The 17233-nt window shown below is 57.0% G+C and overlaps 3 protein-coding genes across 8 annotated transcripts; 1 reads left to right on the top strand and 2 right to left on the bottom strand.

Annotated features, from left to right (window-relative positions):
• The first annotated feature begins 4225 nt into the window (after positions 1 to 4225).
• On the top strand, positions 4226 to 8206 carry MLST8 (MTOR associated protein, LST8 homolog). Of its 6 annotated transcripts, none has more exons than XM_082670627.1 (9): positions 4226 to 4254; positions 4806 to 4978; positions 5104 to 5155; positions 5240 to 5402; positions 5849 to 5924; positions 6007 to 6159; positions 7074 to 7198; positions 7367 to 7530; positions 7624 to 8206. In XM_082670627.1, exons 2-9 carry the CDS (start codon positions 4850 to 4852, stop codon positions 7740 to 7742), a joined length of 981 nt encoding a protein of 326 aa, XP_082526753.1. In that variant the 5' UTR covers positions 4226 to 4254; positions 4806 to 4849; the 3' UTR covers positions 7743 to 8206. The 6 variants fall into 6 exon arrangements, with proteins under 6 accessions (XP_082526753.1, XP_082526758.1, XP_082526754.1 ...); XM_082670632.1 differs by having other exon boundaries at positions 4229 to 4254; positions 4905 to 4978; positions 7624 to 8202; XM_082670628.1 differs by having other exon boundaries at positions 4235 to 4254; positions 4729 to 4978.
• Positions 8207 to 8231: 25 nt separating this feature from the next.
• BRICD5 (BRICHOS domain containing 5) lies at positions 8232 to 9683 on the bottom strand (the record flags this gene model as incomplete). Its single annotated transcript, XM_082670633.1, has 6 exons — positions 8232 to 8326; positions 8431 to 8584; positions 8797 to 8898; positions 8975 to 9130; positions 9340 to 9462; positions 9633 to 9683. The coding sequence occupies 6 exons, from the start codon at positions 9681 to 9683 to the stop codon at positions 8232 to 8234; spliced, it is 681 nt and encodes a 226-aa protein (XP_082526759.1).
• Positions 9684 to 10739: 1056 nt separating this feature from the next.
• PGP (phosphoglycolate phosphatase) lies at positions 10740 to 13538 on the bottom strand. Its single transcript, XM_082671134.1, has 2 exons — positions 12884 to 13538; positions 10740 to 12784 (listed from the first exon to the last, which is right to left on the bottom strand). The coding sequence occupies exons 1-2, from the start codon at positions 13521 to 13523 to the stop codon at positions 12459 to 12461; spliced, it is 966 nt and encodes a 321-aa protein (XP_082527260.1). The 5' UTR covers positions 13524 to 13538; the 3' UTR covers positions 10740 to 12458.
• Between the last annotated feature and the right edge of the window lie 3695 nt (positions 13539 to 17233).

The following is a 17233-nucleotide window of genomic DNA, read 5'->3' as shown; positions in this document are numbered from 1 at the left end:
CCTACCTGGGCCATCTGGGTAGCAGTTGCATTTTATTCATCTTCGTGTCTGCAGAGCCAAGCAGTGTGCCTAGCACACAGGAAACACTACAAAAGAAAAAAAAAAGATAGTTATTATCCTTACCATTATTTTCATGTTTTGGCTAGCTAAGGCAAACCACTCTGGCCTGAGCCTAACATTTTCAGGGCTGGGGCAAGAGTACAAACAGAGGCCCACACACCAAATGTCTAAGTATTCAAATGTTATAAATCATGCTAATAATGTATTAAATAAAATATATTCTGTCATCCTACCTTGACAAATACACCTTCATCATGAACTGAAAGGCCAAGTTCTAGTTGCGAATTATCGCATAGCTCTGGGAAATGAATTGGCCCCTGCCTCCAGCTGCCTCACCTCCGTTCTCTGCCCACTTCCAGCTCCAGCTCCAACTCCACCCAACAAACAGGTAGCCCTTAGTCACTCCTCAGACCTAGGCTTGGGCAACTTGCTGTGTGGTCCACCTTCTGGAGGACAGACCTGGGAAGAAAGCTGTACAGAGTCTACTAGATTCATCCTGGTAAGTGAGGCTAACGCCCTAGGAGGAGTCAGGAATTCTAGATCTGCTACCCACCAGCCCAGTGAACCTGGGACAAGCTCCCTAAGCTCAGCTGCCTCATCTGGAAAATGGGTCAGCAGCTCTGCCTGCAGTCCAAGGCTGATGGGAGGGTCCATCTGGAAACAGAGATGTGAATCTTCCTGGGGTCCCCCCAGCCTGGGGACGGGGGCAGCACAGCAGGCCATCTACTCTGGCTGGGGGTATGAGGATGCAGAGGCGTGGGACTTGGGCAGCCCTCCAGGAAGTCAGACCTCCGAGGACGATCCCAGGAGGAGGGGCCGCTGAGCCAGCAGAATTGCTGAGGCTCAGCCTGGAGTAGAGCTGGCTGCTGCTTCACTGCAGCCTGGGCTGGCCCCCTTCCCAGCTGCACGGCAACCTCCCCCTTCCCCTGGCAGCAGCGCAACCCCTGCTCCTGTCCACCAGCTGTGCGCCCGCTCAGGGACTCCCTGGTACCCCTCCCAGCCCCCCAGAGCCCTGATGCCCAGCCCCTTAAGTATAAACTGGGGATGACGAATGTACCCTCCTCACGGGCTGCTGGGAGCATGAAGCATGATAGCTGCCAAGGTTTCCATCTTCTCAAAGATGCCACCTCTGTAAAGTGCTCAGCTGATGCTTGGTACATAAGAAGGGATCAACAACCATGGGTCCTATCTCCCCTTCCTGCCCAGCAGAGATGCTGGGGCTGCTCAGGCTGGGCATGGAGCCTGGCCTGGTCTCTCAGTTACCCATAGGCATGGGACATGTGCAGCCCTCCACCCAGAGTCCCCACAAAAAGGCAGACAGCTCAGGACTTGCCCCCCTGGGCCACAGATACCCCACAGACATCTGGCTGAGTCTTCCAGACCTCCTTTGCTCTCACCTCTCTCTCCCGCTCTCAGGCTCTCAGGGTTTATCCTGCTCCGGACATCCTTCAGGTGCTAGGGTTCACAGGGCTCTTCCTCTCCCAGGCTTCCAAGCCCACATATCCATCTGCCACTCCCCAGAGCTGCCTCTGAGCCTGGTGGAGCTGCCCTGGGGAGCTCCTCTACGTAGAGAGGAAGATGAAGAGGATGTATGAGGTGCGGAGGTTGCCTGGGAAGTAGTCACCTCAGTCAGAAGGGGGGAGATCAGGGGAGGGATGAGCCCAGCAGGATGGGTTCTGCCATGTTCTAGCCACGTGCCCTTGGATACATGACTCTACTTCTCTGAGCCTCAGTTTTCTCGCCTCCAAAATAGGGGGTGGTTCCTCCTTGGCAGGGTTATTGTGAGGACCCAATGCAGAATGTGGGTAAAACGCTCAGCATAGTTTGGCGGTTCCTCGAAAAGTTAAACATGGAATTACCACACGATGCAGCAATTCCACTCCTAGTATATACCCAAGAAAAATTAAAACGTGTACTCAAAGAGATACTTGTACAGAAAATTTCATTTGTAATAGCTAAGAAGTGGAAACAACTCAAGTTTCCATCAATGAACAGATGAATGGATAAATAAAATGGGGTCCATCCACACAATGGAATATTATTCAGCCATAAAAAGGAATGAAGTACTGACACAGGCTACAACCTGGATGAACCTTGAAAATGTTATGCCCAGTGAAAAAAGCCAGACACAAAAGGTCTGTTGTAGGATTTCGTTTATATGAAATGTCCAGAAGAGGTAAATCCATAGAGACAGAAAGCAGATTACTGGTTGCCAGGGGCTGAGGGGAGGTGGGGTGGGGGGATGGCGAGTGAGTGCTTAACTGGTGGTGGGGGAGATGGGGTTCTTTGGGGATGATGGAAATGTTCTGAAACTAGATAGAAGTGGTGTTTGCACAACTGTGAAGGTACTAAGTGCCACTGAATTGTTCAGTTAAAAATGGTTACTTTCATGTAATGTGAATTTCACCTCAATTAAAACAAAACACCCAGTATAGCCCCCCACACAGAATAAGCTCTCAAAATGCTATGAAAAGTCCTGAAAAAAACAGTTCAGCAGTTGAAGAGGTAGAGGTGAAGCATCCTAGGTGTGGGCAAGCATTCAAAGAGAGGGTATAGTGAATTCTGAGACTGTTGTTCACTCATGGCTTGTGTAGTGGAGAGAAGGAGAAGCCGCAGGGTTGGCAGGGGCTGGGCCCAGGAGTCTGGAGGGTAACGGGGGACCCCTGTAGGCTTCTAACAGGGGTCAGACTTAGGTTTTTAGAAGACCACTCTGTAATGTGAAGGACAGCCTGGAGGGGGCAGGAGTGGGTGTGGGGAGGCTGTTCCAGGAGAGGGAGTGGTGGCCCATCTTGCCTCACTGTCATACATGGGTGGGCACTGCACACAGAAGGGGAAGCCTTTGGGGGCAGGTCGATCATGAACTGTCTTGGCCGTGGAAAGTGGTGTCCATGGGGCCTTCAATGGAAAATGTCAAACAGGGAGCCGGATGTGAGCTGGAGACAGGGTGGAAAGGCCCCGGACCAGGGATGGTACTGAAAGCCCTGAAGAGTGGGCAAGAGCCCCCAGGGATAGTGTGGAGACAGGAACTCTGGAGGCCACCAGCCTTTAGGGGAAGGCAGAGTAAGAGACTGAGTGCAGGGCAAGAAGCTGGGTGGCGGTCACGGGAGTTTTCTAGGAGCAGTGCTGTCAGCCACTGTGCAGACAGCTGTGGCGAGATGCAGAAGGAAAAGTATCCACTGGGTCTGGCAATGTGAGATGGCCAGGGACCTCGTGAAATTTTCACTGGAGAGCTGGGAGTAAAAGACATGACAGGGTCAAGCAGTGAGTGAGAAGTGAGAACAGATCTTTGAAAGAGAGCAGGCTGGAAAGAGTTTTGAGTTGTTTTATGGTGTTGAAATGCTGAGGGGAAGGAAAGAGGGGAGGTGGGGAAGGTACAGGAAAGAAGGTTCCCGGGACCCAGGGCCTGGGTGGATAGGCAGGGGACATGGCCTTGATCAAGGGGCCTGAGGAAGGAAGGGGGGGTGGAGCTGCATTTTTAAGCATGGTGAGAAGAAACCATGGGAGAGCCTGTCTCAAGGACTCTTTCGAGGATGAGGCCACGTGTGTAGAGTGTGGGAAGGCTGGATGGAAAAAGCAGCAAGAGGGACCCCAGTTTTTGAGGGGTCACTGGGATTAGTGAGGGGACCCGAGGGTCAGACCCTGGCTGGACAGTCCTGAAAGGGACCAGAGTAGGGTTGCCTGATCTAGCAAATAAAACCACAGGACAACTAGCTACACTTGAATTTCACCTAGGCGATGAAGAACTTTTTAGTATAAGTATATCCCATGAAACATTTGGGATATACTTATACTTAGCAAAACAAAACATGTTGTTTATCTGAATTCAAATGCAACTGGATGTCCTGTAATTTACCTAGGAATCCTAGCCCCGCGTGGGAATCAGGGGATGGATGGGAGGGAGTCGATGGTGCAACCCGGCCTGGAGAATGGGTCTCAGAAGGGTGAGGTGCCCGAGTGGGGAGAAGGCTGGGGTCGCTGCTTCGTCCACCGGCGCCGCCCGATACCGCAGAGGCCCGTATTCAGGAGCCCCTGCCCCAGAACTCTAGTCTCGTCCCCCGTGCCTGCTCCCCTTACGCCCCTTGGTGTCGCCCTAATGGCCCATCGATAACTCTACGCTCAGCCTCGGCCTCTATCGACTTGCTCCGGCTCCGCTAGGCGTCCTGGACCGCGGCGGAACGCAGAGCAGCAAGTAAGGTACGGAGGCCGCGGGGCGAGGGCTGGAAAGCGGCTTTCAGTGGCCGGGAGAGCGCGCCCGGGGGAAGCTGGCTCAGCGGGACGGAGTCAGGGTGGTCGACGGAGCACCGGGAAGCTCGAGGGTCCAGCCAGAAAGCGCCCCCGCCCATCAGGTCCAGCCACCGGCCTGCTACGCATGCGCAGCCGTAGCATTCAGGCTTTTCCCTCCGGCCTGCCCGCTTCGCTGCGCATGCGCGGCCCGGCCCTGCGGCGGAGTGGCGCCCCGGACGTGACTGTCCCCTGCCGGCCGCGGGTAGGGTGGCATTCCGGCAGGGTTCTTGGGACGGGGAACGGAGCATGCGCCTTGGAGCTCGGCGCTGTCCTTCGCCGGGTGTCACGCGTATCCCTGAACCTCTCTGAGCCTCAGTTTCCCCACATCTAAAATGGGGATGATTTTATTTTTTAGCACCGAGTAATCTGTTGTAATCTGTTTAGGACATAGAGAGTATTCCCTAAACACTGCACTCCTCTCTCTTCTCCGGATGCTCTGATCTCTGACTCCTGCCGGTCAGAACTAGGGCCCTGTGTAGATCCGAGTCTTTCAAGCAGCCACACCATGAACACGTCTCCAGGTACGGTGGGCAGTGACCCCGTCATCTTGGCCACTGCAGGCTATGACCACACGGTGCGGTTCTGGCAGGCCCACAGCGGGATCTGTACGCGAACGGTGCAGCACCAGGACTCCGTATCCTCCACTGTGGAATTGGGGCAGGTGGTGCTGGGCAGGATGCCTGGTAGGGATAACAGTCTGGGCAAAGGCCTCCGGTGGGAAGGATGGGCTCTGTTTGTCATCTTCCTTAACAGACCTAGCAGGTGAACGCGCTGGAGATCACACCTGACCGCAGCATGATTGCTGCTGCAGGTACCTGTACTCTCGACCCCAACCCCTGATTTCTCATAGGTCCATCTAGGCGCAGCCACACTTCAGTTTGGCCTGTGCCCCTAGGTTACCAGCACATTCGCATGTATGATCTCAACTCCAATAACCCCAACCCCATCATCAGCTATGATGGGGTCAACAAGAACATCGCGTCTGTGGGCTTCCACGAGGACGGCCGCTGGATGTACACTGGTGGGGAGGACTGCACTGCCCGGATCTGGGACCTCAGGTGTGGGGTACTGGGCAGGAGGGGTCTGCTGCCTGGGTGTGTGGGGGTGAGGGCCAGGCTGGGAGACTGTCTTAGGTCAGGTCCCCTCCAAGCAGAGGCTGAGACGGGGTTTTCTGTGCAGGTGACTTACTGAGGGCCAAGTGAGGAAAGATAGGGCAGGGATGAAGACCCACAGAGACAAGCAGAGCCTCAGCCTGATCCAATAGGCAGCTCTGGAATGAACTGCATCAAACAATGAGCCCCGCCTTGAGGCAAGGGGCCACCCTTTATGCCCCTCTGAGTCAGTTATTGGCTTCAAGCTGCCCCTGGGGAGGGCCAAACCGCCCAAGTATTTCCTATGGGATAGCGCCCATCGTAGAGAGACAAGATAAGTAGCCAGGGAAAGGGCCTTTCGGTGGAGTACCAATGGCATCCACTATAGACAGAGTGTGTCCCCCACCTCGAAGGTCCCGGAACCTGCAGTGTCAGCGGATCTTCCAGGTGAATGCGCCCATTAACTGTGTGTGCCTGCACCCCAACCAGGTGAGGGGGAAGCACAGGGCTGGGCACCCTGGGGCTTTGGAGGGCAGGGGTCCTGCCCCACCTCACATCCCCTGCACCTCAGGCAGAACTCATTGTGGGTGACCAGAGTGGCGCCATCCACATCTGGGACTTGAAAACTGACCACAACGAGCAGCTGATCCCGGAGCCTGAGGTCTCTATCACATCGGCCCACATCGACCCGGATGCTAGCTACATGGCCGCGGTCAATAGCACTGTGAGTCCCAGGGACGGGTGTGCAGCTCAGCTCCCAGCCCCTTACCTCCCTTATTCCCTGAAGGTGGGCTTATTCCCCAGATGTCCCTCCCCTCCCCCCACAGTCCTGCTTCCCCGTCCTGGGCTTCAGCTCTGACCCAGCCACCAAAGCCAGAAACCTGGGTGTCACTCCTGATGCTACCTCTCGCTACCTGCCATAGCCCACCCAGCAGTCCAGTCACCTCCATCTCCAGAGTCCTTCCAGTTGTCCGTTTCTTTCTCCTCCCTGTCTCCTCCTGATCCAAGTTTCCCTCATCTCTCCCGACGGTGATTGCAGCCTCTCTGACCTCCTTCCTTCCTCTGTGACCTCCCCCTGCCCCTAACCCATTTTCCCTCGACTGCCAGAGCATCCTTCAGCAGTACCAGCCTGACTGCATCCTTCCCTGGGTGAACTGCAAGATGCCCTAGGCTCCTTACCAGGGCCTCAGGACACTGTGATTTGACCCCTGGACTCCTATCCAGCCTCATTTTCTTCCTTTAACGTCCATTCAGTCTCAGCAAATCAGTTGTTCCCGACATCCCCAGACCGCCCACTTCCAAGCCTTTGCCCTGCTGTTCCCTCTATCTGGGTGCTCTCCTCTCATCTTGTTCTTCACATTCTTGTTGGCCAGCGGCATCCTTCAGGAAGGCCAGGCATGGCCTCCTGCCCTCAGCTCATCAGGTATGGATGGCCCTTGGTTGGGGCCAGGTCACCCAGGTGCTCCTTGCAGGCAGGGCCAGATGTGCCTGTCACATGTCCCCTGGCCCCCAGATCCTTGTGCACAGCCACAATGTTGGATGGCAGCCCCTGGATCTAGGTCTTGCTGCCAGGGCATCCTTCCCCACCTGTCAGACCGGAGGCTCCGGGCCTCCCGTGACTTCCCTCCTACACCACAGGGGAACTGCTATGTCTGGAACCTGACTGGGGGCATTGGTGACGAGGTGACACAGCTCATCCCCAAGACCAAGATCCCAGCACACACCCGCTACGCCCTGCAGTGCCGCTTCAGCCCAGACTCCACGTGTGTGCAGGGCCTGGGGGGCCGGGAGCCCTTGCATGGCTGCGGGGAGGAAGCAGTGTGCCTGGGGCTGAGGGCCTAATGCGTTGGGCCTGCTTGGAGGACGGCAAGGGGGTACAGGATGGGAGTGGCCGTTGATGACACCCCTGCCACGCTCACACCCACCCCCAGGCTCCTCGCCACCTGCTCGGCCGACCAGACATGCAAGATTTGGAGGACGTCCAACTTCTCCCTGATGACGGAGCTGAGCATCAAGAGCAGCAACCCTGGAGAGTCATCCCGAGGCTGGATGTGGGGCTGCGCCTTCTCGGGGGACTCCCAGTACATAGTCACCGGTGAGCCCCGCCTGCCTGCCGTGCCTCCCCGCACCCGTTGGCCCGGCCTGGGGCTGCACTCTGAGCCGCCACCCACGCTCTCCCTCCCTGCAGCTTCCTCTGACAACCTGGCCCGGCTCTGGTGCGTGGAGACGGGAGAGATCAAGAGAGAGTACGGCGGCCACCAGAAAGCTGTTGTCTGCTTGGCCTTCAACGACAGTGTGCTGGGCTAACCTGTGTCCCCTCAGGATTGCAGGCAGCTGTCCAGGCGGCACCAGCTGGATGTGTCTGTCCAGCTGCCCAGATCAGAGTGACACCCCATGGCTGGTCTCTACCATCCTAGGCTCGCTGGACCTGACTGACCTACCCTGGTCCCTGGCCAGACTAGACTGGCCAGGCTGGTCCATCCTGGGACTCTCTCAGCCCCGGCTGCTTACATGGATGTGAGGAGGCTCAGGAGGCCCACCCTAGGCAGCTTGCATTCCCTTCAGAAATTCTGGACCCACAGGGCCTAGAGCCGCTGAGGGGGATCCGAGGCTGGTGCCCATCCCCAAGCCAGTGCCTCCTCCTTCCCCTCCCTGCCACTGTTTCGTGTCCCGAGGCCACAGAGGACACCGTCATGGCCAGGTGGAGTTGTTTATTAGCCCCGCCAGCGGCTACCCTCCATGGACTGGTGATCGCGCTAGCCAGCTGGCTGGCCTGAGGGGCTGCGCTGCAAGGGCTTAGTCCGGGAGGTAATAAAAGCAGACGGACATGCAGATGTTGCTTGGGAAGCAGATGTCGATGCATAGGTAGATCAGCCGCTGCCTCTGGGGCCCTGGGGGGAGGGGCCTCCATGATCCCTAAAGGACTCCTTCCCCACCCCGCCACCGACTGTCCTGCGGGAGCCCAGGCCCCTCCGCACAGCCTGCCCCAACTCACTCTCTGCTCGTCGGGCCCAGTAAATGGGGGTCTTTGCACAAAGGTTCCGCACAGAAGCCCCCACCTGGGCAGGGTCCACCTCACGGCTCCCAAGCACTGCCAGCAGCTCCTGGGCATAGTGGGTGTCCTGGCTGGGGCTGCGAGTCCCTTGGGGCTGCAGAGAAGGACACTCGCACTGCCCCTGGCTGGGTTGGGCCCACGTCCCTGGACATGCTGGCATTGTGCCAGCCCTGCCCTGGCTCTTGTCAGCAGCCTCAACCAAAGGAAGATAGAGCTTCTGTTCCCCTGAAACTGGAGCCCCATCCTGCCCCGGGCCCAGACCACACACAGGACCCTTTGTCTGGCCCCTGGCTGGAGGCTCCTTACCCAAGAGGTGTTCACCAGCAGCTGCAGGGTCTCGCGGTCTCGGGGTTCCATCAGGCGGAGGAAGCAGGCCCGGTGCTCTGAGGGGCGGTAACAGACACAACCCTGGGAAGGCAGGCAGGTGAGGCAGGGCCACCTGAACATCCACCCCCGCCCCCACCCCCCTCCCCAGGCCACTCACGCTCTGCCCGTCGAACAGCACTGCCCAGCTGCGGTTGCTCTGAGCTGGAGTCACCCTGATGGTTGCCACGTTCTGGGCCACGTCCACCTGTTCGGTTTGGTTGGACCAGGGTACCCTGGGGCTCGGGAGGGTCAGACGGAGCGTCTGCAGCAGTGGCTAAGAGTGGGAAGCAGGAGCTCAGCTGGCCAGGCTGGAGCAGACCCCAACACTCCCCCAGCCCTGCTGCGAGGCTTCTAACCCCGCCACCCCTCTGGTCCTCCTGCTGTCTGCTCCGAGCCCTGGCTCCACTGGAAGTGTGGGCTATGCTGGTCTCTCCTCCTCCTCCCCACTGTCTGTGCCCTGCCCGGGTCCTGAGGGGGCCTCACCTTGAGAGGGCTGTGAGCGAAGCCAAGAAGCCCTCCAGCCACAGCCCCAGCGGTGGCCAGTGCCAGCAGCAGCAGTAGGAGGCCAGGAGCTCTCCAGCCCCCGTGGCAGGGCTTGGTCTTCACGTGGAGGCACATTGCAGTCAGTGGGGCCTGGAGTAGAGACCAGGCAACAGGCTGGCTCAGGGAAGGAAGGGGCTGAGGAGGTATGGGAGGTGGACGCTTCTCCTGCCCCTGCAGGACAGGCCCTGGGTCTTTGTCCAAGGAGAGGGCACCGAGTGGTGGGAGGCACTCACCCCGACAGGTCCAGACCCGGGTCTCTCGGCCCGGCAGCTCCCCTGCTCCATGATGCAGCCCTGGTGACAATGTGCTGATTGTCTGCTGCAGCCCGGGAAACCTCAGGACACCTCCGATGAGTCAAACAATCGACCTGGCCCCTTCCCCTCCTGACCCCCCTGCCTCCTCCCCAGCCCAGCTACCTGATATCCGGGTCAGAGACAGGTCACTTGGGGAGGCTGCTCGTCACTGTGCCTGGCTCTCCCAACACCTGGCCTGTGCAGACCAGAGCACACATGGTCACGGGAGGTCATGAGAGCGTGGCCACTGTGGAAGTCAGGACCCAGCGGCTGGCACAGAGAGCAGCTGAGGCCTGGCCGACTTTATATAGGGAGTCTAGTTGGGGGCAGATTTAATTTTTCCTAAAGAAGCCTGTTTCTAGTCTCTCGGGTTACCTCTACACTCCCAGGACTGGGTACAGGGCCTGGCACGCAGCAGACCATTAACAAGTGCCTGTTTCATGAATGACAGGCATGGGACTCTGTGCCACTTCCCTTTCCTCCCCATGCACCCCAGCGGCTCCCAGCTGCTTCCCAGCCCCCACCAACACAGGGCACTCCCCCAGGTAGGTGCCTGCCTGAGACCAGGATGGCTTCCAGGAGGCTCCACTGCGGTGAGGACAGCTTCCTGAAATCTGCACGCCCCAGGATGGTTAGGTCAGCCTCATGTCCACTGACCCCTGCCCTGCCCAGCGTGGCTTTCTCTGACTGGTGCCGTGCATTTCTAGCTGCTTGATGCTGTGGATCCCAACAGTTACTGGCCCTCAGCACTGGCAGCTTTCAGGAAGTGCATTCCTTAACCGGCTTCACCCCATGGCCCTTTCATACTTTCTTTGTCCCTTGTTTTTCCTGATTCTTCAGAACCTGACTCCCTGCAGTGGGCCTGAAATGGGGTGGAGTTGCTGTGGTCAGCGTCCCAACTCTGGAATTGGAATCCCAGAATGGCCTTGTACTGAATGTACCCGGCCCTGCTGCCCTTTCCACTGCCCAGCTGTGGTGAGACAGCTGCACCCTGTGTGAAGGCTGCTGTCTAGGCGAGAGCGAGGAACACCAGAGTCAGCTGGGGTTTGAGAGTTTAATATACCTTTGGGTTCACACAGTGCAATGGGGTGTAGACATGATGCACAGGGCTCCCGGGCCGCCGCCCAGCAGAAAAGGGAGGTGTTGCTGGCTGCTGCACCTGCCGCGTGTTCCTGGTGTGGGTGACAACGCCCTGACAGGCCTGCTCAATATCCTGACCCACCTTGAGCCGACCTCGCAGAGCCAACGTCAGCACCACCAACCTCACAGGCGCCCGCTGCCCTCGTGTTGCCCACGGCAGAGTCCGAACCCCAGACACCCAGGCCTGGGGGGAGCTGGAGGCTCAGGACACCCTTTATTGCTCTAAGCACTCTTACGAGAGTTAATGAAGGAGCACTGTGACCCTGGGGCTAGGAGAAAAGTCACAGGATCTGGGCAGATGCCACTGGGTGCAGGGCGAGGCGCCAGGAAGGAGTCGGCCAAAAGGAACAGCTTCCCAGGCCCTACCCTACAAGTGCGGCCAGAGAGTCTGCTTATCAGGCCTATTCTCAACGGTCAGCAACTTAGGGAACAGGCAGAAAAAGCACGGCCCCCTGCCAAAAACCCTTGGCTAGCCAGTGGACCCTTCCAGTCCTCCAGATGGCAACTGACAAGGGACTCCAGGGTCAAAATAGGTGGCCTCATGGACCATTGACATATGACACCCATCCCAACCAAGACAGGAAAAGACTGGATGCTCTGTAAAACGACTTCCTGTTTTGAGGGACACCTCTTTCCTCCTCTACCCAGAGGGAGCCTTGGGTGACAAGCATTCCTTAGCCAGCACATGCCTTTGGCCATACTGCTGGCTGCAGGGCACGGAGACTTCTTCAGTGGGATTTTCCCTACAAGACAGAGCACAGCTATTAATCGACACGCTTACGGTTCAATTCCACCACCTGACAAAGTTGTTCAAAAGTTAAAAAAACTTTTGGTACCAATGCTGCTCTGAGCTCCCTGCACGGCAGCCCAGAGTTCAACGAAGGCATTCATACCCTCCTGGCGCTCAGCAAACAATATGCTCAGTCCAAGTCACCTGGGTTTATATGCACATTTGGAAAAGATGAGGTTTAGCCAGGCTGAGTTTACAGAACTGCACAATCGTGCATGAGGAGTTGCAGCCCTGGGTATCTAAAACGGAACATACACTCAATTGTGACATCAGAGTGGTTTTTAAGGAAGTGTGGGGTGGTGGTGAGGGCAGCACCCACACCCCATGGACAGGGAGACACCACCTGAGACCAGCCCTTTCCTCCACTCCCAACCTGCAGGTGAGGGGCTGAGGCAGCAGTAGGCTCCTCTGCTGATGACCACACAGACGGGGCCCTGGGTTTCTCACAACAGTCAAAATAATCAGCCCCTCCTCCCCAAGATCCCTGAAATTTTCAATAAAATACATGACACCCCTAGACCCACCTCAGTCCCATTAGCAGGCCCCAAGGTTACCTGAATCCTAGACATATGCTGAACCCAACTGCAAGACCAATTGGCACCTAAGGCCCAGGACCCCCACAATGCCCTCCAAGCTTAAAAGTGCATCTTAAAATATAAGCATTTGTAAAAATCCAACCCCCCAAACATTTACTTACAAGGTTAACAACTAGTACCTTTGCTTAACTCCAAGTAAGCAAACTTGAAGCCACCTAGCTGAGTGATGCTTAAGCCCCACCTATTAATTTGGGTGATTTTCAATTTTTTTTTATTCTGGAGATTAAAGACACTAAATCTTTAACCTTGAAGGGCAGGCAAAAGGTCGGCTATGCTGTCAACATAGAAGTCAGGGACCATTTTCTTCTTAGACAGGCAGTCACTTTCCTGATTACTCTTCACATCCCGCAGAGTGGAGACCCCAGTGAGGGTCAGGATGGTCTTCAGACCACAAGTGACGCCCAGGAGGATGTCTGTGTCCAGGCGATCACCCACCATGATGGTGCGCTCCGGGTTGATGCCATATTCCTGGGACACGCAGTCGAAGATGAAGCGGCTGGGCTTCCCTATAACGTCGGCTTGGCGCTGCGCGGCCATCTCCACGGCTCGGACCAGACAGCCGGTACCTGCGGGGCGGAGAAGGAAAGGAGGAGAGTGCCGGGGGTCAGAGGCCGGGAGGGACCCGTCGCTCGCCCTCCAGCCTCCCTCCCCCGGGGCGCACGGACCCGCGATGAAGCGGCCGTTCTCGAGTGGGAGCCGGTTGTCCATGTTGGTGCCCACGAGCAGGCAGCCGGGCTGCTGCAGGTAGCGCACAGCCTTCGTGAGCTTCATGTAGCTGAAGTGTGGGTCGAAGCCCACCACGACGGCGCGCACATCAGGCTCCAGGGGCTCATCCAGCCAGGCGCTGGGGCCGTCGCCCTGCAGCGGCTCGGGCCCCACGCCCACGCAGGAGACGCCCACGGCCTCCAGCTCGGTGGCCAGGGCCACGCTGCCCAGTACGTAGGCCTTGGGGGTCGGTAGACCGGTCAGGCGCTGGCGCAGGTAGAGCGCGGTACAGTAGGCCGTGCCGAAGACCTCGCTGCCGGCGCCGGGCCCCGTCGGGCCGCCGAAGCCCAGGCGCCGCAGCTTCTCGGCGTAGGCCTCGCGGGTCTTGCTGCTGTTGTTGGTGATGAAGCCGAGGCGCTTGCCGCGGGCCCGCAGCGCCGTCAGGGTCTCGGGCGCGCCGGAGACCGCCGTCTCACCGCGCCACAGCACGCCGTCGCAGTCGAACAGCACCGTGTCCACGTCGGCCAGCAGCTCCTGGGCCCGCTTGGCATTCAGCCGCACGCAGCGGCCCTCGTCGCCGCCGGCCTCCACCTCCGCCATGGCCCGCCGCCGCCGCCACCGACCGCCAGCTCTTCCTCGCAGCCGCCCGCCACCGCCCCCGCCCCGCCCCCGGCTCACTCATTGGCCACGCGCCTCGCACTTGCCGCCCATTGGACACCGCCTGCGCCAATCCGCCCCCGCCTCCCGCGGGCTGCAGGAGCGCAGCGCCAACCTTCACGGTCCGGCGCGGGCAGGCAGGCAGCCATTGGCTGTCAGGCCCTAGGCGCCCCGGTGACTGGCTGGCAGGGAGCCAACCGGCATTCTGCGTGGGACGCTCACTGCGGAAATTCAGCGGAGGAGCTGGAGAGTCGGCGCAGGACGTAAGCCTGCCGTTCATTGGCTGCCGCGGGGCAGCTCGCCCATTGGAGGCTCTTGGTCAGCTTAGGTGACGGAGGCCCTTAATCCAGTGACCCCCCCCCCAAACCGGCCGAGCCGGCTGCTGATTGGCTGGCTTGTCTCCGATCTTGCCGGCGGGGCTCACCGTAGCACCGCGGCAGAAGGCGGGGCCGCGGTCCCCTTTTAAGCCGGAGTCACGTCCGCACCTTTGCCAGGGCGGGGCTGGGCTGTGCCCTCCGCCGTGGACACAGTCCGGACGGTGTCTGCGCGTGGGCCGACTACGGCCATTCCTGAGAGCCAGCCGCAGGCTCCTTCCCAACAAGCGTCACGTTCTCATTTCCAGTCGTTCGCAAAAACGCTTTCCTTGTGCCTTGGTGGTCATGTGGACGAGTAATTACAAGACAGTGGCTTTAGGGTCTAAGAGAAGGGCAGTAGTGCCTAGAACAAGCACTCAACAATTGGTCGCTATTATCATCATTATTAGGTATTATTAACTTTTATGGAGGCGTAACATACAGTAAATTGCATAAACTTTAAGTGTGCAGCTTGATGGAATTTTTACATCCCTGTTATGCGTGTGTAAACATAGCCCAGGACTTCCCTGGTGGCTCAGCGGTTAAGAATCCACCTGCCAATGCAGGGGACACGGGTTCGAGCCCTAGTCCGGGAAGATCCCACATGCCGCAGAGCAACTAAGCCCGTGCGCCACAACTACTGAGCCTGCGCTCTACAGCCTGTGTGCCACAGCTACTGGAGCCTGCGTGCCTAGAGCCTGTGCTCTGCAACAAGAGAAGCCACCGCAATGAGAAGCCCACGCACCGCAATGAAGAGTAGCCCCTGCTCGACACAACTAGAGAAAGCCCCCACGCAGTAACCAAGACCCAACGCAGCCAACAATAAATAAATTTATATATGTATATAAAAACATACCCTAGATCAAGGTATAGAATATTTCCATCACTCCAGAAAGTTCCCTCAAGTCACAATCCAGTCCATAGCGGTACCCCTCCCCGAACTGCTTTTCTGACTTCTGTCACCATAGAGTGAGTCATAGCCTCCTTTGCCTGTTCTAGACCGTCTTACAGGAGCTTACCCTGTGTACTCCTCTGAGTCTTACTTCTTTTGGATCAACATAATATCTGTGAAATCCATTCTTCTGTTTTTTTTTTTTTAATTGCCACATGGGTCATTGTAAGAATATGCTCCCCTGATTTTTCTCCAGGTGATGGACATTTGGGTCGCTTCCAGTTTGGAGCTATTGTAAATAATGTCCCTATGAAGGTTCTTGTTCCTACACACTCATTTGTGGATGTGGGCCCTCATTTCTCTTGGGTATATACCTAGGAGTGGAATTCCCAGTTCATAGAGTAGGTGTATGTTTCTCCTTATTACTTTCACTAGGGCCACGTGACAGAATAGCAGGCCCCAGCTTCCTGAGCGCTTACCCTGTGACAGGCGATCCAGGCCTCCAACTCCTAGCGTGTCAAATCCCTGCTCCTCTCTTGGGCCCCAAATCTCCATAATGTCTACTCTGGACACCCCTCACCCCCAAACCCATGAGGTAAAGCCAGTAACCTCAGTACCCTTAAGGCCCTGATTGTTTACCTTCAGCCTGTTCTTTGGTCTTGGCTGGCCTGGGAACACCTGGAGGGCAGGGGCCATGGCCCACGAGGGCAGGATATGCAGTGTTCCTGCCTGGCGCACCCACTAGCCAGGAGGGGAGCAGCACCTTCCTCCCTGTGTCTTCCCACTCAGTTTTGTTGGTGGAGCCGACTGACACTGGGAAGAACTGGATTTGACAGAAGATCACAAATCCTGCTTTACCACCCGGAAACATTCAGTGTATGTGGTTCACTGGCCAGAATGAGAAAACACTGCTCTGTTCAGCCGTAGGCTGCCTGGTGCAATACTTGCCCGGTTGCCTTGGTTTACTGGGCACTCAGTAAGCATCTAGGCACTGAGTGCTGCTTCTTACCTGCATTACCTTGTCAGAATCACAGGACAACCCTGAGAGGCAGAGACAATTAGTGTCCCCATTTACAGATGAGGAAACTGAGCCACAGAGAGTCACCAGCTGAACAATGCAGAGTTGGGATTAAACTCAGCTGACCCCAAAGCTGAGCTCTGTTTGGTTTAACATCCCCTGTAGGTTGTAGAGTCTGAGCTGGCATAGTGGGAGAGATGGAACGGCCAGTATCAAGAGAGGGGATGGCTGTGGACAAGGTCCTGAAGGAGGTTGGAAAGGACGGTGCCCTTTATTGGGGAGGACTGTCCTTGGACAAGGTGCCATGCATCTGGATGGGAGAGGAGCACAGCATGATCAATCGCTTTGTGTCCCTGACACACAGTAGGTGCTCATTATATACCTGCGAATGGACGGCACCAGGGTCCTCCCAAGTGAGGAAGCTGGACCACAGGTGGAGTGGGGCGTGGACTTAGGTGGTACAAGGACACTAATCTTCATAGCATTGCATGGATTTGAATTGTATTAGAAAATACCAATAGCCACTGAAAATGTTTTCACAGATGTTATCACTTCCAATGAGCTAAGCAAAAAAGGGTGTCATTGAAAAAGGACTGAAGGGAATTCCCTGGCAGTCCAGTGGTTAGGACTCCGAGGTTTCACTGCCGAAGGTGTGGGTTCGATCCCTGGTTGGGGAACCAAGATCCCGCAAGCCGCACGGCGCAGCCAAAACAAAACAAAACAAAACAACAACAACAAACCCTTAAAAAAAAAAAGAAAGGAAAAAGGACTGAAGTGGCAAAAAAAAAAATTGGAAGCAACCTAAATAATCTTCAACATGGGATTGGTTGAATAGATTTAAGTACATCCAAGGAAGGGAGATTGAGTAGCCATCATAAAGGATAATGGAGTTCCTGTCAGGCTCTGACCACAGAGAAGCCATTATTGACTATCAAACACACAGTGTGCAGGTGGAGCCCACGCCGAGGGCAGGGTGGGAAAGGAGGCCATCTGGAGGAAGGAGGACTTTGGGGAAGGGAGAAGGCCTGCCCCTGGCCACTCCGCCTTCCAGTGACCTCAGGCCCACTCCTGTTGCCGCTGGTCTGCCTGGGCTTCAGCTGAGGTGGGGCCTAGAGCTCACTGGGTCAGGATTCCCTTTTCTGACCCCCAGGGAATAACCAGGCAGGAGCCCTGGCCCGTCCCTGACAACTCTGTCCTACAGGCTCTGGAGCATGGAGCAGGGCAGGTTGTCTGTCTCCCCGGGGCCAGCTCCTCCTCATGTCCATCCACAGCCAGGCTGTGCTCTGTCTTTGAAATCCACCCCCACTCCATTCCTCTAGTGGTCTTCCTCTTCCTCTCTGATGCTGGCTTTCCCATCACTCCCCCACACATCCTCAAGTGAGGTGTCCTC

Source organism: Grampus griseus (assembly GCF_964374135.1).
Source record: "Grampus griseus genome assembly, chromosome: 14".
Classification (NCBI taxonomy): domain Eukaryota; kingdom Metazoa; phylum Chordata; class Mammalia; order Artiodactyla; family Delphinidae; genus Grampus; species Grampus griseus.
The sequence above is the reverse complement of the archived record's forward strand: the minus strand, read 5'-3'. Positions and strand labels throughout refer to the sequence as shown.

Bases quoted from the DNA above. Each gene is read 5' to 3' on its own strand.
- MLST8 (XM_082670627.1), top strand. From the start codon at position 4,850: ATGAACACGTCTCCAGGTACGGTGGGCAGTGACCCCGTCATCTTGGCC. The intron at 5,156-5,239 runs GTACCTGTACTC...CTGTGCCCCTAG, and splicing joins CAGCATGATTGCTGCTGCAG to GTTACCAGCACATTCGCATG. The intron at 7,199-7,366 runs GTGTGTGCAGGG...ACCCACCCCCAG, and splicing joins CGCTTCAGCCCAGACTCCAC to GCTCCTCGCCACCTGCTCGG.
- PGP (XM_082671134.1), bottom strand. From the start codon at position 13,523: ATGGCGGAGGTGGAGGCCGGCGGCGACGAGGGCCGCTGCGTGCGGCTG. The intron at 12,785-12,883 runs GTCCGTGCGCCC...TCCGCCCCGCAG, and splicing joins GAACGGCCGCTTCATCGCGG to GTACCGGCTGTCTGGTCCGA.